This window comes from Centropristis striata, chromosome 8 (genome assembly GCF_030273125.1).
Source record: "Centropristis striata isolate RG_2023a ecotype Rhode Island chromosome 8, C.striata_1.0, whole genome shotgun sequence".
Taxonomy (NCBI): Eukaryota; Metazoa; Chordata; class Actinopteri; order Perciformes; family Serranidae; genus Centropristis; species Centropristis striata.
The window spans coordinates 9535289-9560744 of record NC_081524.1 but is presented as its reverse complement, the minus strand read 5'-3'; the positions used below and the strand labels follow the sequence as shown (position 1 = coordinate 9560744).

The 25456-nt window shown below is 41.1% G+C and overlaps 1 protein-coding gene across 2 annotated transcripts; it reads left to right on the top strand.

Annotated features, from left to right (window-relative positions):
* On the top strand, positions 1-25260 carry atp1a3b (ATPase Na+/K+ transporting subunit alpha 3b). Of its 2 annotated transcripts, none has more exons than XM_059338444.1 (23): positions 1-157; positions 286-378; positions 10465-10542; positions 11131-11190; positions 12415-12618; positions 12820-12933; positions 13835-13969; positions 14072-14189; positions 15007-15275; positions 15813-16011; positions 16095-16339; positions 16448-16640; positions 17583-17758; positions 17876-18012; positions 18102-18252; positions 19118-19286; positions 19398-19552; positions 21257-21380; positions 21612-21757; positions 21857-21987; positions 22454-22555; positions 22672-22763; positions 23678-25260. In XM_059338444.1, exons 2-23 carry the CDS (start codon positions 373-375, stop codon positions 23704-23706), a joined length of 3033 nt encoding a protein of 1010 aa, XP_059194427.1. In that variant the 5' UTR covers positions 1-157; positions 286-372; the 3' UTR covers positions 23707-25260. The 2 variants fall into 2 exon arrangements, with proteins under 2 accessions (XP_059194427.1, XP_059194426.1); XM_059338443.1 differs by having other exon boundaries at positions 10426-10542.
* The last annotated feature ends 196 nt before the right edge of the window (positions 25261-25456 follow it).

The window sequence follows — 25456 nt, the reverse complement described above, 5'->3', positions numbered from 1 at the left end:
GCAGTGCGGCTCGTTAGTTTCGCCGGTCTTTCACTGCAAGTATCAGAGAGCAAAAGAAGGAAGCGCATCCCCGCGTGATGCTCCGCTTGAGACCGCAACATTTCATTTGAAAGACGTCTCACAGGGGAGGAGAGATTGTAGCCTAACCCTTTGGAAGGTTTGACAGACCGTTTATTAAAAAAAAAAAAAATCATTTTCTCAGATCTGTAGATAACTGCCCTGACGTCTTTTTCATTTTTCATTCAAGCAACTGAAAACTGAGCTCATTCTCTTTTATTTTTCAAGGCAAGGCATTTTGATATAATTCAACGCGAGGGGCTGACACCTCTCAAGCCGTGCATCACCTGAGAGGAGAAGAGTGACTGCGCCAACATGGGGGTAAGACTGACGATTCCAACTTTTTTTAACTGCGTTGTAGCCCACCTGAAGTGGCCTGACTAATGAGCGGTAGCCTGCTATTTCATTCTTGACGAGGAAGAGCTGGTGTGATGTCATTTTTTCCCGTTATGGAAATCCCGTTTGTCTGAGTGACATTGACTGTAATGCGGAACTGTGTTTTACCCTGGTCTCCTAGACTGCGACAAATTGATGTAGCCAGTAGCTCCTATCTAGTGCGGCTATAGAAAACAGCAGCACTCAACTGCTCACTTTGATTTTACTTTAACCTGCTTTTGACTTGAATGGATTTAACTTGCATGGAAATATTGAAATTTTTTTTGGCTCGTGTCGTTTTCTTTAATTCATTCGGTCAATTTAAACGCTGAAATAAGAAAAATAATATAAACTGATATCAAAGTACCTCAAGTAGATGAAATGTGTGTGTAGTTTCGAGGTTGTCAGTGTGTAAGATGTATTTCAGGTCTCTGATAGGCCTTACTTTGACTATAACCTTGCCAGCCATGGTAGGCCTAATCCGTTTATTCTTGCAGAGAGCTCTCTTGGGGGAGAAAGGGAGGGGGTGCACGTGTTATAAACCTGTATTCATCACCCATCATAAACCCATGGTCTTTAAAAAATGAATTTTGTTACATTTTAAGGCACAAATGTTGCAGTTCTGCTGTATGACTTTCTCAGTGATGGATGAACATGATGTACTGTGACCTCCTCCATGCCCTCGCTGCCCCCCTCCCCGTCTCCCTCCCTCATGTCCTCCTGCTTTAAACCCGGCTGGCACTGCCCTCTCTCCGGTCTGCTCCAGCGCATGAGGAACAGCTGGCGGTGAACCGGGGAGAGATGCTGGAGTCCATCGCGTCCTTCCAGTGGACGAGGAGTCTCATCCTCGGCATCCTCGTTGACCCATGCGTCATAATGCGGTTACCGGGAATAAGCGCCTCACCAGCTTATTTCCCCTTTAATTTGTGACATAACAGGGACTGTATAATCGCCAACAGTGAACACATTTACACACATTACAGATTAAAGAAACGATGCGCTACAATAGCGTAACGTTTGCCGGTATGCAAGTTGTCATCTGCCGTGCGAACCGTTAAAATCATCTGTTTCCGGTTATATAGATACACGTATTAGTCATGCAGATGAATCAGAGGAAGCTTGTGGAAAAACACAGCGCTCCCGGAAAATGCCAAGGCGCAGATGCGACTGCCGGTATGAGCTATTGCGCAATTTCTGCTCCATCTCCATCCCGCGGAAGGAGTTGTAATTTTTAATCTTCTACCGCGGTGTGTGAGCTGAATGATGCGGTGGTATGACGCTGCAGACAGGGGACCATGCGGCGCTGAGAGATATCCACTGCTGTGGAGGCAGCACAAGCCGATGGCATCGCAGTTACACAAGCATCTGAATATTTTCTCTGCCGGGAGAAAGATGTAGAATACAGGGGGGGAAGCTAACCCGGCAGCATAAGTGGGCACTGCGTCAAAAGGGATGGGAGTGCAACGAGTGCTTACGCATGAACGCTGCTGCTGCTGCTGCTGCTGCTGTGTGGAAGGGAATTGGTGTGTCATATCGGAAGATGCCGCAGCTCTCCAGAGATTGGCATTATAAAACAGAATGAGCGTCCCCGGAGATCTGTGAAGGGTGTTTCCTTCACTCCCACTTCCCGCTGAGGTCACCCTGAATGAGAAAGGGGGATGGTTATATGTAAGAAGGGATGGAGTGATGGATGCAAACATGTACCAAGTGTCTTGTTATCACACATCGCAAGTCGACTACACTTCCTTCACGCTTTTTCTGTCTTTCTCGATTTTTTTTTTTTTGCACTGGCGCACTGCGAGATGGCATTGCCAGCTGTCCTTTCCCAAGGCCGCAGGGGGCATCGCTTGCGACGTGCCTTCTGCGTCAAACCGGGGGCGGGGCCTCCGGTGTGGAAATTCCCTGTAAAGAGCTGTGATAGGCTGGCAGGAGGAACACGCAGAAAGGACAGAGCTTAGAGACAGCAGCCATGCTATAGAGCAAAGCTTTGGCATGTGTCAGGGATACTAGGAAGACAACCGGCACATTTTGTCTGACACACAGATAGACAGGCTAAATTTGGCAGAGAAGGAAATGTCTTTGAGGTCTTTTACTCCCACGTCTCCTTCTCCTCTCGGCATTGGTGCATCTATACATGGCTGATGCTGATGAGACTATAGGAGGAGATTTCACCTTCAAACACGTGACACTGATGGGGGAAGGGTGCCACTGCTGAGAGAGCAAGCGGGACAAAGAGAGAGAGAGGGAGGAAGGGCAGATCAGTAGTAGCTGGTCTGTAGGTGTAGAGAGAGAAAGAGAGGGATTTAAAACGACGGAGGATGGTGGGGGAGGGATGCCTGGTTGTATATCTTGTTACAGGATAATGACCCGAGGCTCACATTACCATGGCTCCTGTTTCCTCTTGCTGCACATTGTGTGATTGGTTATCAGGGGACAGATGGGATTGGGAGAGGAGGCATGTGGTTAGGTGGATGATCTTCATAGGACATTGAGTGAAGGGTGAGCATGGAGGCGGAGAGGCTGGAGAGATGTGGTAGAGATGGGCCGGTGCCCCAGGAGAAATTGAAATGAATTGAAAGAGATGGAGGTGTGGTAGTAGTGGTGTCAGAAGGTCATACAGGCCGGTGACGAGGGGTGTGGCTGAGCTGCTCTGAATGCTTCATGGCTGAGGAGAAGCTCCTGTTAGTGTCAAGATCTCAAAAAAGCTTGGATTAAAATCACCTGTCACGATGTATACGTCTTGAGAACAGCCTGTGCTTTTCTTCACTGCACAGGTCTCACTCATGCCAATATAAGTTAGAAGGTGTTAATGGTAGGTAGTTCAGGAGTTGGATGTGTGTGGCCTCTGCAGAGGCCCAGCCCTCAGTTTGGTGCAGAGTACTGCACATCCCTCCCCTACTGCACCTGCTGCCTGATGCTGATAGGCTGCACTGTACCACAGCTGATCTGTCCCACATGTCGCAGGAACCAATAGAAAACCGCGTCCATACGGGATCCGATCAAGCGCATGATCTCTGTGACCGCACAGCCAGCTGGGATTTTTTTGACCTGTGGCCTATGGGTAAATTAAGGTCAATATGGTGACCTTTGAAGTGCTCCTTTTATTGTCCCCTTCAAGCCTCGTGTTGGTCTCTGATCAATAAATATCCACTATAATGAGGACTGTGTCCTTAGAGACAGCACAGCTGAAGGACAGAGCCTAGATTTCTCTTGTGCCTCAGCAAAAAAAATCAGCAGTTAGCCTCTTTGCTAGTGTAACAGGACAAAGCCTGAGCTGTGAGCTCAGTAGCAGCTTGTGTAATGCTAATAAAACGTAAAGGTCAGCACTGTCTCCTTCAGACATTACTTTAAAACAGGATTACAGCAGACACAGATTGACTAACAGTTTTCTAACAGCAACGTGTTGGTTGTTGATGAGAGCGATTCAGAGGGGTTAGGTTGCCTGACTACAATGACATGACTAATTCAGGGTGTTGTCCTGGAGATGTGTGTATGTTTGTGAAGAGTGTGTGACTGTAAATGTGTGCCCCCCCCTGTGTGAATACACTAAAGCACAACGTGTAACAAACACAAAGGCTAGTTAAAATAAAATGCAGATCATTTCACAACACTTCACTGTATTCTATTTGTATTTAGCTAACATGTAAAGCAGCCACTCAGTGAAAAACGTACAGGTTGTTTTAACATTTACTCTAATTATGTATGATTTCTCATTCATTCCGACATAGCGAACGCTCCATGGAATCACAAAGTGACAAGTTCTTTAAAATCTCATATGTGAATAATTATTTGTTTGGCAGGTTTAGTTGTGCAGTCAGCAGCTGTGTGTATGGATGTGCGTGCATGCAGCACCAGCTGCTGACCAGCTGCCTGCTCAGGAGTCCTAAGGTGCCCTCGATCACACCATGGAGAGATGCCATGTTTGCTACAAGCACCAATGAACCAAGATTTACAATGCTAATCTAGACCAGGGCCACATTTGCGCACACACACACACACACACACACACACACGGCAAGGCACACAAACTACAGCGCCATTACTTCGCTCAGAGCTCACTGGGCGGGACAATGTATAGAACTGAAGATGGTTACACAATTGTCTCGTGTGGCGAACAGATGATGAAGGGACTCACAGATGGACAGGAGGAGACAGAGAAGAGGGGTTATAACTTGAGTTGGAATTGGGTTGTTTGGTTGAGTTTCTTTCCTTTTGTTTATTTTCATTTTTTGGAGGCAGCACAACACAAATGGTTTGCGGGCTAAAGAGAGTTAATCTCTCTGTCTCTTTGTCTTTATGTGGTTTAGAGATTAAGATTTTCTCTCACTGCTCCTAAGCGGCCACAATCTTTTTATTTCCCTATTTAGGTATCGTTTCCATTGTATCAATTCATTAAATGTTCTCAAATGTGTTTCATTTTAACGGCCAACACTGCAGGAAGGGAATGTTCCCCGGGGATTGTTGTACCAGAAAAGTTTTCCCTTTCTTCTTCATGTCTGGTATCTGGAATCTCCCCCTTTTGATGTCTGTTCACTTTGTTAAATAGAAAGATAAGAAGCCTTCGTATCCCTCTCAAGGCTGATACAGATAAGTGAAACAAATATCTCAACAGTCTCTTTTACAAGGCATTCAAATTCTAATCATCTGTTAAAAACTAACCATCCAATCCATTTGCTTACTCAGTACTGTTGAAAGACATTCACCAGGCCGAGAGATAAATATGGATATTGCATGCATGTTGTAACTGCAGAGAAAGAAGAGTGATGGAGAAACAAAGAGGATGAAGCACATGGGCTAATCCAGTGTAGTAATCAGACTAGCTAATCCCAACAACTATGTCCCTCGGCCCACAGCCTGAGCCCCCCACTGTGGCCCAGAGCGCTGCCATCCTGCTGCAAGAAACAGCAGATGGCCACATGACCTTGCAAGGTCACACACACATGCATGCAATGACACACATGTACACACACATCCCACTGAAGTAGCGTGTCTATGGATGCGGAAATTGAAATTACAAACCAGCACACATTTAAACATCCAATACTCAAATATTTTTATTATGATGTTTGTGTTTGTTCACACCTTTTTATAAAAAAAAAAAAAGGAATTAGTGTTTTGAATGATCCCCCCCCCCTTTAAATAATTCACAGAGAGCATAAATAGAGGCTTCAAAGTGTGGTGGAATCCAGTTTTAGCCTAGTTTAAATCCAGTCTCAAGGATTCCTTATTAATTAAAAAAATATATAGTAACATGCAAAACATGGCCATTTATAATAATTGTATTGTGATTTTGCTGAGGTCTCTCTGACAGACCTATGCAAATTCACAATGGTACTGTATCCGTCACCTTTTGTTGTGACTGAGATGAGCAACAGACACTTCAACCTGCAGCCTCAACCGTCTCACTCAACATAAAATGCCAGGAATTAGACCCGATATCCATCTAATGTTACCTGTTCCGACAGGCAGAAAATCATTTATAGCTTATTAGAAAACAATTTGCTTTGAATTCAGCAAATGAACAATATCATTTCATTTCATTTCAACTATGTTTTGTAGTCATGGTTGCAGTGAACTCAATAAGGCAATGATGTAGCTCTCCCTGGTCGATACAGAGGAGCTAATGTGATGCATGCATCTGGCTGTTCTGTGCAAAAAGGAAGTGTCGACTGTGGTTGCCAATTGATTTTTAAAAAAGCACCAAATGTGGAGTAGTGTGTTTCTTTCCACCTATAAACCACTTCCTCATGTGAGTTCCACATGACAAGAAACAAAATGACTAAACAACAGTGTTTTAGCTTTTTGCATTTGGATATATTTACACATAAGCTCTTCCTGTTTCAGAAGAGGAAGAGAAATATGCTACATGCCAGTCCCAGCTACACCCACCATTGGTGGGCATGCATCGACCCGTTGTCCAAAACACGCTCGACATCTTTATATCTCTCAGGTGCCACTCCTCATCTGGTAATGTGTGCACAACAGAAGAGTAGTATCACTTGATTTCAATCTGCATTAAACCAGTTACAACCATGTCCTTTTTTGATATGTTGGAAGTCGAAATTCCTTGAACTCACTATAACTGCCACTTTGCATTTCTCACTGAACACAGAGTGACAGCTCCTTCCTTCTCCGACTGTCAGGTTTGTGTTGTCTTATGTTTGTGACTTATATTATTTCACAATCACTTTGTCTCTCTCTCATTCACTCTTTATCTCCCTTCCTCTCTCTGCCGCAATGCGTGTAGACGCTGCACACATACGGACTGTAGCCAACACAATGACTCACCTCTGCTCACACACACACACACACACACACACACACACACACACATGCACACACAGACACATACTAATTTCTTGAACCAACTGCCTGCCTGTGTTATACAGCAGTGAATACAGTGTCCAGTTACAGATGCATCAATTATTACTCGTCCCGGATCACATCAGGGGATCCTCGGAGTACGACGCCACTGCTGAGCTTCATCGCCATGCCAATGGCCGTGCCGGTCACCATAGTTACCTGCCCTTCAAACAGACTCATCATAGTTATTCGCTTCAGGACAAAATTTAGCTTGGTTAGCCAGAGCAGGCCTGAAGGCTAGTTTATGATTAAATCAAACACACAACCAGATACATGAAGCAATTATTGAATGAATGATATTTCAAGCAGATTTTAATCATATATAACTGGTTGTGCATGATTGCACTATGTAATCCATAGAGAAGCATCCGATGTTTCCATTTCCTGACGATGTCAGAGATGTGTCTGTCCATCAGTCTGCTCGTCTGAGCGCTCATGGGAGAGCGAGCGTCTGTAATTCCAGCCACGAGTCTCTGTTTCCTTCCTCAGGACAGAGGGGGCTCATTACATTACCCAGAGCTGTGAGAGACAGCTGGACACCCACACAGACGCACACGGGCTGGTGCACTTTGATGTTTCCTGCAAATGAAAGGATACTTAAAAAGTATATGTGCACATTAAAGACTCCATCATTCTCGGCTGAATAAGTTAATAATCAAGGTGGAGGTAACAGATGCAAGGCAAATATGTAGTTTTAAGGCTGTTGTTTAGTGATTTTGCAGAAATGTTTGCAACATACTCTACGTGCAACAAAGACAGATTGTATCAGGTGGTAGGGTGTGTGTGAAAGGAGAAACAAAACAAAGAGACACAAATACACAAAGCCTGGTATGCACTTAACATACTCAACATACTGTAAACACAAGATAAACCAGCAGTCTCTCTTTCCCCTTTGACTCACGCTGATAACTGCTCATATAGTGAGTATGATCTATTAGCATATGAGGACACATACTCAGAGTGACAGACTTTAAGTAATGTTGTGCTATCTATTAGAGTGGGGTCACAGTGGGTCAAACACTGATATGGAGCCAGCAGACAAAGACTGCTGGTCAATATCTAATTAGAGGCACGAGAGAAGGGTGACAACAGCTCTTCTCTCTCACTCATTCTCTGTCCCTTTCTCCACCTGCCTCTCTCACTCTTTATCTGTCCCTGCTTCTCACCTCCCACTGATGTCTCCCTTTCCATGTGCCCAACCGTGTCTGTCATCCACCCCCTTAACACCAATCTCTCCGTGTCTCCACTTTTCACCACGTATCGCTTTGTTTGGCACTCCTCTCCGTCTCCTTACCAACCAGCCAGTTCTATTGTCTGGGCATATGTGTGTTTGTGTGTGTTTGTTATAGAGAGAGAGAGAGAGAAAAGCCTGTGTATGTCCATATTTATGTTGTCAATTTCATCGTGCATATGCTCAGAAGAGCAGGTGCGCCACTGAGCAGACAATACTCCCTTAATGTGTGTTTTCAGAGTTCCTCACGGTCTGTGAACAAACTAACCACAACAACCATATGAAACCAACACATGCGTACTAACACACCTGCCACTCTGTCATCTGTGACATGATAGTGCCTTTCTGACACCTGATTTGAAGGTATATCTATAACTTTCCATATTATACAACACCTTTGAACTGTAAATAGAAATATGGAGCTTTCATTCGGCCTCCAATGAATAAAACTCATATATAATACATACACGCATGTGCCAACACACCCCCACACACCCTCTTTCTCTCCACACATATCCAGGGTCTGTCTCAGAGGGGATGAGCAGCAGTACTTTTCCACTGCATCAGTCTTCTGCAGCCTCTGCCTCACCAGGCCTGCCTGGTCTTGCTGCGGCAAGAAAGAGATGTGTGTTTGCATGTGTGCGTATTTGCAGTCAGGTCAAACGGTTCCTTCCCACTGACATGCTATTCTCTCAGACTGACATGCTCAAACAAAATGGTTTCATTGTTGTCGCTGAGCAGCCCGCACTCCATAATTAATCGAGTGAGAGTTGTCATCCACATGTTGTTTCACGAAGAATTTTTTTTTTTTTTTTTATGACTGCAAACCAGAAAAACGGGTCTTTGTTACCACATAGAAATTATATGTGCAGAGGCGGGATTTCGCAAGAGTTTTACACAACAGCTTTACAAGTACAGCTCCCTGAGCGGGAAATGTAGTAGCAAGTTGATCTTTGTCAGTCACATTTTTGTCGCACTGCAGGTGTGTGTATTTTGGCGTGGTTTGGGTGTGTGAGGTTTTTGTGGAGCACTTAAGACCTCCATTCATACTTCCTGACTGATGCTTTTGTAAATATTTAAGTTTGATTCTTGAACCCTTACTAATTTATTTTATGGCAAACATACTTTTGAGTTTTATGTCAAAGAAAAGACCCATTTACTTCTTTTCAGTTCATATTTGTTCTCTGATATCAGATGCAAACAAAGTAGTCCAGCAGCAGCTACCTGTGCATGCTGCACTCCTGATACCTGGTTCCACCACTAGAGGGTGCTCACTTTATTTATTGCAGGGAATTTCAGCACACAGTTGTTTTCTTTACACACACATATGTCAATTAAGAGGACTGTTGTCATTGATTATTAGTTGATAGGTATTGATGTTTCTGTCTGATTCAGGGTGAATTATGTGTCTTGAATATCAGCGGGACTGTGCTGCTCTGTCAAACCCTCAGTGTGAATCTGACTGTATTGATCTGCCACCAAGGGGCAGTTTCCTTGATGATTTGCCAGTAAAGGGCCTGACCACCAGGACTCCCTCACACCTCCTGGGAGGGATTCTTGCATCTCCATGTCACCTCTGACCTTTGATGAGGGACATTTGTATTGACGTGGCCCAGCAGTCAAGCTACTCTCCTTCCGGACAACAGGCTTGAGTTACAGCTATAGACCTAGAGGGACTAGATTGTGCAGTGCTGGAGAAAATCAGGGTTATTAATAGTCCACTCACGTCTAGTTTAACAACATAAGCCAATTTCTGAAGGGACAATTATAGTAGAGAGTACCTGGAACAACAGGGAGGTCAGTAACACGGGCAGGAGAGGACAAGGACATTTGATGTGTCTGTTGCATGTACCTGAGACTTAATTTTCTAGTAATCTTGACATCAAAGTGTCTCTTTAATCAGCGGAGATCAAATAGATATGGCAGAACAGACAGGAAGCACATGCTTTAATGTTTGTACTGTAGATGTTGTGTTCAGGAAAAAAAAACGCAGCTACCAGGGTAATGCATTTATCTATTGTGTCGTTAATAATTCTTCTGATAACGGCTTTTCATATTAATGCTCTTCCTCTGACAGCCTCCTCATGAACGGATGAAATACAGGCTACTGCACAAGGCCACCTCACAAGGGTGCATCATTATTTACTGTATAGTGAAGGAGAGAAACCTCAAGGCCAATTCAATAAAGCCTGCCAACTTTATTTCAGTTATTGATCAATTCTGCTAGAATACCAGACGCTACAGCTCTCTGAACAACTGAAGCATTTCATGCATTTTCAGAGACAAATTATAGTTTTATTTCTATTTATATGTCCAGTTATATTCACAGAGGGGCACAGGCTACTATCTCCTTAACCTAGTCCGAAGGGCATGTATAAAATATGTGTGTGTGTCTGTAGTATGGGCGGTCAGACAGTTACCGCGTTGCCACCACACAGGACAAAGATGACCGATCCCCCAAGAAGAAGAAGGGGGGAACCAAGGACATGGATGACCTGAAGAAGGAAGTACCCATTGTAAGTAAAGCCTCCTCTTATCTGTCAACACTTGTGGATCTGAATGTATATATGGGACCAATTCAATTTTGTTTTCTTCAGGGTTAGGGTTCAGGGTCATTATTTCAAAAGATTTTTGTGTTCTAAATGCATTTTTAGCATGTGAGTAAATGATTTTCAACTTTTGAAGAACATCAATCAGAGGATATAATAAAGACAAAGTGAACTGACACAAAATCTGTCAGAGAGAAGAGAAATCTTTCTCATGCAGGCCAAAACAAATTTATTTTTGCTGGTAAGAGTGGTGACTTTTTATCAGGAGGTCGTAACTCTGCTCCCACATCCCTGCGCAAGAAACAGACACCTGGGTCGCCATATCTGGCTGCCCTGACACTCTTATTTCTCAGGTGAACTGCATGCATGGAGTAAATTTTCAATTACTTTGTATATCTTTAACTCATTGGATGTTCAGAAAAAAAAATTCCATGATTTGTTGTTTCAATTTGGACTACTTTCTACAAAATTTCCTTGCATGCAAAACATGGCAACTACTAAACATCGTGAACTATGCAGAATATTGATTATCTCTGTATTTTTCTTATTTTTCAGACGGAACATAAGATGTCTGTAGAGGAAGTATGCAGGAAATTCCAGACTGATATTGTCCAGGTGAGTTTTTTTCCGTGTGAATCTGTGTGGTTTGTTTTTTTCCAGTTGGCCACTAGATGGCATACTTCTATTAGTTTATTACAGTTTTCAACAATTGACAATCCAACTAAGCAGTCCCTTATGCTACTTATACATCAGAAGACTTTAAAAAGATTTGGAAAAGACTCCCGGAAAAACTATAGGCTCACACCTGCTCACATCTAAAGACAAGTTTAGAGTTTTTAGTCCCAGCCTAGTGTCGCACTGAGATTTTCAACAGAATCTTGCAGGGTAACTATTTACAGGACTACTAGATTCTTTTAGCATTTTTTCCCATCATGCTCTTAGTAAAAACTTACAAAATGGAGGAGAAGCAGCTTTGGGCTACAGCTGCTCTAGTGTGTGCAATGGTTTGTGTTGAAAAAAAAAAAACAACAACAAAAAGAAGAGAAGACGCCACAAAATGCCCCCTCACAAAGCTGAAAGGGGGTTTCTGTTTTTCTTACATGAAAAGTTGATTATTTCACAGTAAAAATAGATTTAAGGAAGAATAAAGGAAAGGAAAATTTAGAAATGAATTCATGATATACATTTATCTCCTATCTAATTATAATTAGTTTAATTGAATAATTAAATTTTATCAGCTCTATCAACTTTCATTTAGTTAATCATACATTAATCATCAACTATTTATTATTTATACATATATTATTTGTAATATACTTATTTATGTATACATTTATTTATACATTTTAACTGGGTCTCCTTACTGTTCTCTTTACTAAGAGACAGCGCCCCCAAAAATCCCGCTTGTGGCCGTAAATATATGACATCACTATATTTTTTATTGAGGACTGAGCTTACTAACATTATTGTGATGTTACTTTTTCCTGTCAAAGTCGTTTTACTGCTCGGTCTGGAACCTTTCCCCCGCTCATCTATTGGTTGTTGATTGTGTTACGTCACTGCTACAAGACTCAAGACTAGAAAAAGACTGATATGAAACAGTGCAGATTACTACCTCAAACTTAATGATCGAGATGACGGGAGCGTGCCGTGACTCCAATAAAACTCCTAGACTTACTAAAGACTTTCAGTTTTTACTCTGGGACTGTGAAAATCTTTTCTCCAACATATGAGAATATTAACTTTAATGTGTGTTTTTGTTGGCTTTGCATCAGTGCAGTCTCACCTTTCTCTGCTAACTACACCCCCCCCCCCCCCCTCCTCCTGTGCTCCCTCCAGGGGTTGACCAATGCCAAGGCAGCAGAGTATCTGATCAGGGACGGTCCCAATGCTCTCACCCCTCCTCCCACCACCCCGGAGTGGGTCAAGTTCTGTCGCCAGCTGTTCGGTGGATTCTCCATCCTGCTGTGGATCGGCGCCATCCTCTGCTTCCTGGCCTACGCCATCCAGGCAGCCACTGAGGACGATCCTGCAGGAGACAATGTGAGCAATTCAAACACGTTCACACACACGCATTCACATCTGGCCCATCTACACCTAATTAACACATCCGTCACGATTCTGACTCTGAAGTACACACATAAACAACACCTCGGCAGAGCAGTTTTAACATACTGTTCCCACAGCGTTTACACAGACCACATTCACATATGTTTGACTTTGTCTCTCTGTCTCTCTCTCCAGTTGTACCTAGGTATTGTGCTTACAGCTGTCGTCATCATTACTGGTTGCTTCTCATACTTTCAAGAGGCCAAGAGCTCCAAAATCATGGAGTCTTTCAAGAACATGGTGCCTCAGGTAAATATGGACCAACTAAAAAGAAACCAACTCATGTGTAAAAGCTTATTTTGATTCCTTCTGGAAAGTGAATATTGACCATGCAGCCCTTAAAGTCTAGATTATTATTATTATTATCATTATTATTATTATTATTATTATTATTTAACTAAGCCGGATCGAATCTCATTTTTTAACTCTGACCTGGCCAAGAAAGCAGCAATATTACATGTCAAGTTCATGTTGATTACAAACATACAATAAAAGGCCAAGTAATACAAATGTAAAGGAATAGAAACTAATGTTCACACATCAGCATAGGAAAATTAAATATATTCAGATAGTGTAAAACATAATGGCAAAATGATAGCTATTGTATAAAAAATAGTGAAAGTGATGAGGGAGTCTAGTTAGAGTTTGGCCTGCAGGTAATTCCCAGACCAAGGGCCGAAATAAAACGGGCTCCTTTCTTTACTCTCAGACCATATAGGCGGCAAGTTTAAGCATCACCAATTTTGTGATTGTAGATTAAGGTTGTATAGATTTTTAAAAAATGTTTTTATGGAAGGACTTGGCAGACATCAGAAATTATGAGTCATAAATACCCAGTTAATGTGATGTCACATAAGTCTGCACACTTTACAACTTTGCTTGTCACTGACAAAGAGGGTAATTATTGCATATTGCAAAAGGAGGTTGCACAGCTGGTAGCTGTCTGTAACTCATGCCTGAAAATAGTTATGCATACTGTGTGTTTTGATTGAATTAATTTATTGTTTGCTAACAATATGTTTAGTCGGACATGAAGGGGAGGAAAAGGTCTTTGCGTCCTGCTGTAGCTCCCAATGTTTCTTTAAATAGTGTCCAATGCACCCATGTGTGTGTGCATTTTTTTCTAACCATTACTGATGTCTCCCTGCAGCAAGCGTTGGTGATCCGTGAGGGAGAGAAGGTCCAGATCAACGCTGAAGAAGTGGTGGGCGGAGATCTGATTGAAGTGAAGGGAGGAGACAGGATTCCTGCTGACATCAGGGTCGTTTCTGCTCATGGCTGCAAGGTACAAACACACATACGCATACATAAATACACACACACACATTCAAGGTCTTCCTTCTTGGTTTATGCAACTACATGTTTTACTTTTTCTGTTTCCGTTTAGGTTGATAACTCCTCCCTAACAGGTGAGTCAGAACCTCAGAGCAGGTCACCTGACTGCACCCATGACAACCCGCTAGAGACCCGAAACATCGCTTTCTTCTCCACCAACTGTGTGGAAGGTATGATCAGCAAGCTATTTATTTGTATTTGTATTTATTTGTTTTTATTTATTTGCACCATAAGAAAAGACAATTACAAAAAACAGAAATGAAACAAGAATAGTATTTGCGGGAGAGTTTAAAAAACCCTATATGGACTTATAAAAAACACCCCCAGAAATATACAAAAATTCAAAAATAAATCAACAACAACAATGAGAGAAAGCAACAACAAATAACAACAAACAAGAAAGCAATACAAGTGCCATTTTATAGCACACACACAAAAAAGTCAGAAACAAAAACATGGCTGTGTATAAAGGTAAAATAATTGTATTTGAGTGTATGAGCATGTATAAGAGATAATGATCCAATGACAACTATATTGGAAAAGAAAGATAATTTAACTACATGAATATGAGAATTCCAAAGTATGGAGCCTCTTTAAGCAAAAGAAAACTGAGTATGTGTAGTGCGGCAAAAAGGAAGATGAAGTTTATCAGTGTGTCTTGTGTTGTAAGAATGGACCTGAGAGTTAACTGTAAAGAATTCATGAAAAGATTTGGGCAGGACGTGGGAAAGATGAATTTGTTTCTAAATAAATATCCATGAGTTGCATTTATATGTATGAAAAGCGCTATATAAATAAAGTTTGATTGATGATTGAAGTAGATTAATATCGTAGACTGACAATATATGGAAATGGACTTTTCCATGATATTCTAATGTATTGAGATGCACCTGTACAAGTAAAGTTTATTTCTATAATCACACAGGTTCTGATGCTGCACATGACATTTTACAACATTATATTTCTGTTCTTTTTGCCCAACTATAGGCACAGCACGTGGCATTGTGATCTGCACTGGAGATCGCACAGTCATGGGGCGCATTGCTACTCTGACCTCCGGCCTGGAGACTGGAAAAACCCCCATCGCCAAAGAGATCGAGCATTTCATTCACATCATCACGGGTGTGGCTGTTTTCCTGGGTGTCTCCTTTTTCATCCTGGCCATCATCCTGGGTTACTCCTGGCTGGAGGCTGTCATCTTCCTCATCGGTATCATTGTGGCTAATGTGCCTGAAGGGCTGCTGGCCACAGTCACTGTAAGTGGACACATAATGAAATCCTTCGGTGCCCTTTTTATTAGCTATTTATTTTATAGCCTTGCTTTATGGTTGTTTTCTGTTTGTAGTGCTTGTCTAACTTCTTTTATTATCGTTTGTCATTTAATTTGGTTAAATTTAGTTTAGTCTTTCAAGGATTGGGGTCGCTTTGGTGGTATTTTTATTTAATTTGTCTTTCATTTTTCAAGGTGCTATAAAAATAAAGATTTATTCAGTTGCTTCTTATTTAATTCTACCATGAGCTGACTTTATTTAGCATCAACAGAGAAATTCTATTTTTTGAGCTTCATAGATGATTCATCCAAGCACAATGATAACTATTAGGACACTCAGAGAGAGCAGCCAAGGCCGTGTCCTATCTTGCAAGGTTTATGAAAATAAAAAAAGTATCTATCTGCCCTGTGATGTGAAAATTGGGCCAGTAGTTTTTCTGTAATCCTGCCAACAAAGTGAGCCGAAAGCAGAACCTCCTATAGGTGCAGACAGTTAACATGGTTTAAATGTATTTGTCTGCAGGTATGTCTGACCCTGACTGCCAAACGTATGGCTAAGAAGAACTGCCTGGTGAAGAACTTGGAAGCTGTGGAAACCCTGGGCTCCACCTCCACCATCTGCTCAGACAAGACCGGCACCCTGACCCAGAACAGGATGACTGTGGCCCACATGTGGTTTGACAACCAGATCCACGAGGCCGACACCACGGAGGACCAGTCTGGTTAGTGGGGACAGCTACTACTGAAATATGTTACTACTGTGAAAGGAATAAATCAGTATATAATACCCACTATTCTGTTCCAGGTGCCTCTTTTGACAAGAGCTCTGTGACATGGCTGTCTCTGGCTCGTGTCGCTGGTCTGTGTAACCGCGCTCAGTTCAAAGCCGGACAAGACTCACTGCCCATCTTGAAGCGTGACGTGGCCGGCGACGCCTCCGAGTCCGCCCTGCTGAAGTGTATCGAGCTGTCCTGTGGCTCAGTCAGAGCCATGAGGGATAAGAACAAGAAGGTGGCTGAGATCCCCTTCAACTCCACCAACAAATACCAGGTAGGTAACCGGTTGCATTGCAGCGTACAGTGAACAAAAGATGAAGCCCACATATGCATAAACAACCTACTCGCTGCATCAAATTACCTTTGTGCTCTCCTCCTCTAGCTCTCAGTGCACGAGACAGAGGATCTCAATGACAACCGCTATCTGCTGGTGATGAAGGGAGCCCCTGAGAGGATCCTGGACCGCTGCTCCACCATCCTGCTGCAAGGGAAGGAGCAGCCTATGGACGAGGAGCTGAAGGAAGCTTTCCAGAATGCCTACATGGAGCTGGGAGGACTGGGAGAGAGAGTGCTGGGTAAGGGTAGATTAAATGAAGGATGTTCAAAGATACAGAGGGTGGCACAGTAACAGAGTGAGCACAGTACAGCCATCATTTATTTATTTAATCCAACAAGTAATTGGAAAATGTTCCACTTTGTTTAGTTATTTCCCTGTACCACAATAGATTTCCATTGAATGAAAAATGCGATGTTCCATTAATGCATCTTTCTATCACATTCCCTGAAATCTATAGCAACTGAGCTACTTTCACAGAAAAACATTATTTTTAGTCATTACCTAATAACTTGACCCATAGCCTTCTATTGCCTCTGCTGTTCTGCAAAAACCATGTATCTCCAAAATTAATAAAAGAAAACTTCTCTGTTTAGCTCCGTAACAATGTAGTTTTGCAAAGATGCAACAAGATTCACAACCAATAATTTAAAAAAAGAAGCAATTAATGGTTTCCGGAAATATTTAAATATTTATAAAAAATATGTTTTAGGGAGATTACATGAAAAATGCATTGTCATCCACCCAGGTTTGTTTTTTCAAATGATTTCTGAAACAAATAAGCTACAATATATTTTTCAACCCAAATAGAAAAACATCTTTCAGTAAGAAAACCTTACCTTTTTTTTTTTTTTTTTTGCCTTAAAACCATTCATGTTTAATTCATTTTGACAAACCAGTGAAAGGTCAAAATCATTCATGATTAATTAGTTGCTGTGCTCTTGTGCTCTTATTTTATGTGTTTTATGTTGGTTCTTGATGCAGCAATTTTCAACAATAACATAACACAATAAAATGTGACAATAAAATATCCTGAACCTTTAAACCTGGTGCTATTGAAACGTATTTCTCTAAAGATGGATGCTAGAGGATGCTAGAGGTTACGTCAGAGGTGGAGCAGGTAGGAGAGGGATATCCGGGTTGATTCACCAAACACTAAATCTCATGTTTCTTTTCCCTCCAGGTTTCTGCCACGTGCTGCTGCCTGAGGACCAATACCCCAAGGGCTTTGCCTTTGACACAGATGATGTCAACTTCCAGACAGACAACCTTTGCTTCGTTGGCCTCATGTCCATGATTGACCCTCCCCGTGCTGCTGTCCCTGATGCTGTTGGCAAATGCCGATCCGCTGGTATCAAGGTGAGATAAAATGCCTTAAATGTGATCTCTTCATCTCTTACAGTGTTTCATAGTAATGGTGTGTGTGTGTGTGTGTGAGATCATGTTATTTAATGCAGTTTTTGTTCCTCTCCTTAGGTCATTATGGTCACTGGAGATCACCCCATCACAGCCAAGGCCATCGCCAAGGGAGTGGGTATCATCTCCGAGGGCAACGAGACAGTCGAGGACATCGCAGCTCGTCTCAACATTCCCGTCAGCCAAGTCAACCCCAGGTAAAGAATGGTCTCACTAAAACAAACACAGTCATACAAATCATAGTAAATACCCCAACCCACAGTGACCCTTCAATGTCTGTGTTCAGGGATGCCAAGGCCTGTGTGATCCACGGTACAGACCTAAAAGATCTGTCTCAGGACCAGATGGACGACATCCTGAGGAACCACACAGAGATCGTGTTTGCCAGGACCTCCCCACAGCAGAAGCTCATCATCGTAGAGGGCTGTCAGAGACTGGTAATTATAAAATAGATGATTAGAGTCAAATCTCTAATCCAGGCTTTGTTGCCTTCGTGTTTTTGTATTAGCTTAAAAATAAGTCAATTTTATTTTTTTGGGTGCGTTCAGGACTTATAAGAAGCATTTTACTTTTTCAACAGCAGATGGCGCTAGTTGTCTGTTGAATGATGATTCCCAAACAGACAATTATTTTTTCTTCTCCACTGTGTGAGGGGGTTAGATTGTATAAGAATACAAAAAGGTTTCATAAACATTTTAATTGAAAAGAATGTAAAAAATGAAATGTAAAAAATGAAATGTAAAAAAATGAAATAAAATGCATCTCTGCATTTTTTCTTGAAAACATTGAGGTTGATTTGCATTGATGCCAGTACAGTTTATTCATGTAGTACCGACTTGTTTCATAATCTTGTGGTCAGTATTAATCTCTGACTAACTCTCTAAAAAATATGCCTTGGTAAATGAGGGACATAATTACATTTATGTCAAAAACAATTTTTTTCACTTAATTGTACATTTTCATATGTTGGTATTTTTTTGCTTCCATAACATGTTGTCTTTAAGACTAGTGGAAGGAAAACATCAAAAATACATATTAAGGTCTTTATTTCACTACACTCTGTCTATTTCTGTATGTAGAGTTATCCAAAAGTTAAAATTAGACAACCCTTTATTTGCATATCAAAATATAACAAACTTGCAATACTAAAAAGAGGTGTGTTAATGTAAGTTATCAGCTGCTGGCGTTTCATGGTGACATCTTTTAGTTAAAAATGTTTACTCTATTCATCTGTAGTGTCTCCCCTTATATGTCTATGCTTATAACCTCTCCTCTCTTCTCCTCCTCCTCCTTTTCTCCCAGGGTGCCATTGTAGCCGTGACAGGTGATGGTGTGAATGACTCCCCTGCACTGAAAAAGGCCGACATTGGTGTTGCCATGGGAATCTCTGGCTCGGATGTGTCCAAACAGGCTGCAGACATGATCCTGCTGGATGACAACTTTGCCTCCATCGTCACAGGAGTGGAAGAAGGTGTGAACCCCTAGAGAACAGAACTGGATCTTGTGATTTGACCAGTCGATGCACATGTGGTTTAAGAGAGCCAAACAGTCGTATGTAACCTGTCTGTTTTTCTCCCTTCAGGCCGTTTGATCTTTGATAACCTTAAGAAGTCCATTGCCTACACCCTGACCAGCAACATCCCAGAGATCACCCCCTTCCTGCTGTTCATCATCGTCAACATCCCCCTGCCACTGGGAACCATCACCATCCTCTGTATTGACCTGGGAACTGACATGGTGAGAGATGAACCAACAGTCTTTTAGGACAGTTGCAGCTTTACTTTAAGCACACAGATGTCACTGAGTTCAGCTCCTGTTGATTAAATGCATCATAATGTATGAATCATAAAGGGTTGGCTTCTCACTTCCTGTTGCATTTAGACAGTGGTGAAATGTTACCAAGTACATTTACTGGTAACGCTTTATAATAAGGTCCTTAATAACCATTAATTAACAAGTAATAAGGCATTGTTCTCGCTTTAGATCCGGTAGTTGCAAAAAGCATAGTTAACTTATAATAGATGAGCAATAAAGTATATTTTAATATCAATAAGCAAACAAAATAAGATTAATAAAGGCATGGCAGAGACATAATGGGTGGGTCATGGGTGTTTGTAATGCTATTATTAACACTTATATAAGCTTATAAACACACAATAATGTTAATAAGCATCTTGTAAGGACTCACAAGGGCCTTATTACTTGTTGATTAATGGTTATTACAAGGACCTTAATATAAAGCGTTACCCATTTACTCAAGTACAATTTTAAGGTACTTTCCATTTGGTATTTCCATTTTATGTTACTTTATACTTCTACTCCACTATGTTTAGCTGACAGCTTTAGTTACTCTTCGGGTCAAGATTTATCATTAAAAACATGATATATTTGAATATAGATTACACATTTTTTAATTAAACCTAATAACAGTATATTAAGTAGTTAAAACAAGCCCTACTTTGTGAAAATTAAACACTGCTTCCATAAAGCATCAATCATAATATTCCAACAATATATTTGGAATATATAAAATAATCTGAGTGGGGTGATTCTGCATAATGAGTACTTTTACTTTTGATACTTAAAGTACATTTTGATACTGATATTTATGTACTTTAAAGTTTTGAATTCAGGAATACTGAATACACTGAATTTAGATTTCTCTTACCAGCAGCAAATTAAAGGTTAAGGTCTCTGCTATAAATAAATATGTCTTCATGTATACAAATGCTTTCTAAAATGATCTTAATTGTGACTATGTTAATGGTGTGCATTTGTGTAAACATGCTCTTCCACAGGGTTGGTTGGCACAAAGTTAAAATGCTTTAGTTACAAAAAATGAAGCAACCAGAACACTTAATTCAAACAAGAGCCAGACAACATGAACATAATAAAGAATATCTGGACATTATTAATTATTCATCAGGAGGAAAGTCTAATTACTTTTACTAGAAATTAATAAATATTTAACTAACAATTACACAACGGCAGTAATGTGTATAATACATGTCTTACCATATTATTTACTATGTGCCAACCAACCCTGCTCACATTTTACACACTTTATTCTTAACTTTGTGAAATGATATTAGCCAGCTACCATAACCTCATAACAGGCTTTGAAATATCTACTCATACCAAAATGAAGCTAATTCTTATATCTATTCAGTAGAAGTAACACATTTATCCCTATCTAACACAGTTTTCTAATACGTTTAGTCCACATACTATTTTTTTACTTTCGATGCTATAAAACTGAAATGTGATTGTCACCAAAGACTTTCAGATGCTTTAACATATCTGAGTGCAGGCCGAGAAAGAAAAACATTTTGATGTCACGTTTTTTATTTCTCTGACTTTCAAAGAACCAGAAAACCTTTGTGTACCGACGGATCCCAGCCTCCCCTTCTAAAAAGTTCACATTTCTGCCTCTTCTCTCAGGTGCCAGCTATCTCCCTGGCTTATGAAACAGCTGAGAGCGACATCATGAAGCGTCAGCCCAGGAACCCATTCAGGGACAAGCTGGTGAATGAGAGGCTTATCAGCATTGCCTATGGACAAATTGGTAGGTGAAATGAAGATTGCTGCTGCTGATCCGAGCTGTGAATTGTCTTTGAGTTTGAACTTGGTTGCCTGAAAGTAATTTTCGGTTAAAATCAACTTTATTCACCTTATACTGTTCACAAACAGCAACAGTTGGATCATCTTTGGACATATCTGCCATGTTATTGGTGAAAACTATATTAAGGAAGTTAAAGATGTGGAACCTAATCTCTGTCTGTATGTTTTTCCTCAGGTATGATCCAGGCTCTGGGAGGCTTCTTCTCCTACTTTGTCATTTTAGCTGAAAATGGTTTCCTGCCCAGTCGGTTAGTAGGCATCAGGCTCGATTGGGATGACCGCTCTGTCAACGACCTGGAAGACACCTATGGGCAGCAATGGGTAAGTGGCGTTTTTGTGTGTGTTTAAGTGACCCTTTTGGTGTGTTTTTAAGGTTTTGTGACTTCTTCTTACTGTGTTTCTGTTCTCTACTGCCCTCAGACATACGAGCAGAGGAAGATAGTGGAGTTCACATGCCACACAGCCTTCTTTGTCAGTATTGTAGTCGTGCAGTGGGCTGATGTCATCATCTGCAAGACCAGGCGTAACTCTGTGTTCCAGCAGGGCATGAGGTGAGTCCAACAAGTGTACTGTTGTATACAGGTGCATCTCAATAAATTACAATATCATGTAAAAGTCAATTTCCAGTAGTTCAAGTTAAATATCCCCAACCAAGTATTGAGTCACATAAATGGACATACTTTTCAGGGCAACATTTCCATATTAAACATACTTTTTTAAAACTGGTCTTTTGTAATGTTTTTTTTTTTTTTTTTTAGACATTTTTTAATTTTAGGTCTTAATTAAATGTAAGCCACAATCATTATAATTAGAAGAAATTAAATCAATTAAGATATTAAATGTTTCATTCTGTGTGTAATGGATCTATATAATGTGTTATCTCCACTTTTTGAATTGAATTACTGACATAAATCAACTTTTCTATGATATTCTCATTTATTGAGATGCACCTGTACTTTCTTTTGGCAAAAAAAGTAGGAGAACAATATTCAATATTTGTTGTGTTTTTCAACCCAGGAACAAGATCTTGATCTTCGGCCTGTTTGAAGAGACAGCCCTGGCTGCCTTCCTGTCCTACTGCCCAGGCATGGACCTGGCACTTAGGATGTATCCTCTAAAGTGAGTGCCACATGCATCACATGGATACATACTCAGCGACTCTGATATTAAGACACATTGTGGTCTCGGTTTTCCTGAATATATCTAATCCTTGTTCTTTTTTCTCTTGCCCACAGACCTAGCTGGTGGTTTTGTGCGTTCCCCTATAGTTTCCTCATCTTTGTTTATGATGAAATCCGAAAACTTCTCCTCCGTCGGAACCCTGGAGGTTAGTATTTCTTACTCCTTAAAGCAAAGTTTCTTTTAAAGTAGGTTTGACTGTTTTTTTGCTTTGTGCAGTCTCAAGGAAGTCACTGCACCTGGGCTAAGAAATTGTCCAAGTCATAACATCACAACATGTAGCTTTTACACAGGATATAATGTGTTAATTAGTGATGGTTAGAGGGGCTGGAATTCAGATTTTGTAATATTCAGTCAGATTGAGGCCAGTTGTTTCCAGTCCTTGTTAGTTTGTATCATGTTTACCCAACTTCATCCTGTTTTTTAAAGCTAAGTTTTAAGTGTCTGAATGTCTGGACATTTTAGTCGTATTTGAATCAAAGAAAACCATAAATTAAGTTTGGTTTCAGTCAATAAAAACTGTTTTAGTGGTCAGATTATATTGAGCATTTCATTCAATCTAGTCTAGACGAATGAAGCACAGGTAGAATGATTAAGAATGCAGCTCTGCAGATTTTTTATCCAGTAGTCTGGTTCTATCAATTCAAGGAATACATCTGGTTGTGTGTTACTGCTGATAGAGCAGATAGCATCACAAGAAACAGAACTGCTGCATTAAAAAAACAACAGTCTTCACCTCTTTTGTTGTCAGTGATAATAAAGAGAGATTGTGGGAAATTCTTATTTTTGAAACTACATTTAGTGCAATTTTTTGTGAACAGTATTACATGTTGATATAGTCACAACTAGTGTCTTAGTTAAGGGACTAGTTTAATATTTTGTGATATGCGCTGTTGCCAAAAAACAGTTAAAGAGTTTATTTCATTAACAAAAACTATGTCTGAATATATTTTTCAAAAACCTTTTTGTTCCACGACTAAGATTCAACATAAAATCTTCATAAATGTAACTTTATAACACTGAATTAACTGTGAACTTTTCTGTGTTTTCTCTTCTCTCCAGGTTGGGTGGAAAAGGAGACATACTATTGATCTATGGAGCATCTTTGCTCAAACCCCCTACATCTTCCACTTATTTCTCTCCCCTGTCACTCCATCCCTGGCAAGACACACCTCCAGAAGCCCCGCCCCCTTAAAGACAAAAACCGCTTTGAAGCAATTTTCATCACAACTGCCCCAAAGATTAAAAACAGCAAAAGCACCTTTACAACTTTCTACATTGACCCGCCCCCCTTTCTCTCCATCTCCTATGATACTCTTTGCATGTGTTCTCTCACTGCTGTGTACATAAACCAATATATCTACCAAACGGCAGCTGCATATTGTGTATGTAGATTTGAATGAGCTAAGGATACAAAGGGAGTGTCTACGCTCTGCAAAAAAGGGCCATCCAGCTCCCTGCCCTCCCTGTTCTTCCCCCGCTCTCTCCCCCTCGTCTGTCTCTATACCTTCGTTCCCTCTCTCTTTTCTCCCTCCTTGCCTACCCTTTGCTTGTCCTCCAATCACACACAGATGTAAAGATCACACAGTGAGATCCCACCGCCGACACCACTTCGACTGCCACCTCTCTCCTCCGTCTCCTGTCTGTGGAGGACCAGCGGAGTGGTCATCTCCCTGTCGTTCTCACTACGTCCATTTTCCTTCTGTTCCGTTCTCAACGGCCACAGTGTTGTTGTTTTTTAATATGTGGGGTACGGGGGGGTTTCGATGATTTTACTTGTCTTTTTTTATTTCTAAGCCGGGAGGGGGGGTACGTGAGAGCTGCTTTTCCTCATTTAGGCCTAACAAAGCACACCCCATGGCGTCCTGTCCCCTCTCTCCCCCTCTGTCTCTCACAGCCCTCCCCTCCCCTCCCTCCTGCCCCGTTTGTCTCTGTTTGTGTGCACCGTGTGAATCATTGTCCTTGTTAATAACTATTACAGTACACCCCCCCTCCCCAAAAGTTGGTAAATACAACTCAATCTTTCTGTGTGCGCTAGGAAATCTATATAATTCTATACTGAATTTAAATGAAACAATAAAAAAACACATGTTGAAAAACAGCTCAAGAGAGACATTCATGAAAAATAACGTCAACAATATCGGTGAAATAGAAAAAAAGGCGAGAGATATGTGTCTCTCTTTTTGTTTTTTTGTTTGGTTTCAGTTACTTTTGCTGGTTTTTCAGGAGACTATTCTGAAACTGTAAGAGCAGAGCAGGGTTTATGTTGTGTTTTTACCAAAAGACACAAGACACCAACCAAGGCTTTCAGGTTCCTGTCACTGCAGGTGTGCCGGTATGATGTGGTGCAGTGTGCTGTGATGTGGTGAGTGGTGATGATGACACCGCGTGCCTGGGGGCCTATAACGGGATCGGGACGAGCTCTGGTTCAGTCCAGGTCCTGGTATAGCCCTGTTGGCCCGGGTCTGTATGCATGTATGTGTTGGAGACCAGTGAAGGGCCAGCTGTCTCAGGCTGGGTCAATCTCAGATGGCTGCAAGAGTTGAAATTCAAGAAGAAGAAGAAAAAAAAAACACAACTAGTAGAACATTTGTGTCAATTAAATGAAATCAACACCAATAAAACATCTAGAACATTTAATACAACCGAGACCTGTCTGTGTGTCTTTCTGTCTCTGTTGTTACTCACATAAAACTGCACCTCACTTAATGACAATAATATTCATATATTTTATATCCTGTAGTCTTTATCTTGGCTTCTAATATTCTGATGTGTTTCTGCATCTTCATGCAAACAGAGACACGGACAAAGAACCTTATATAAAAACACAGAGAGATGTAT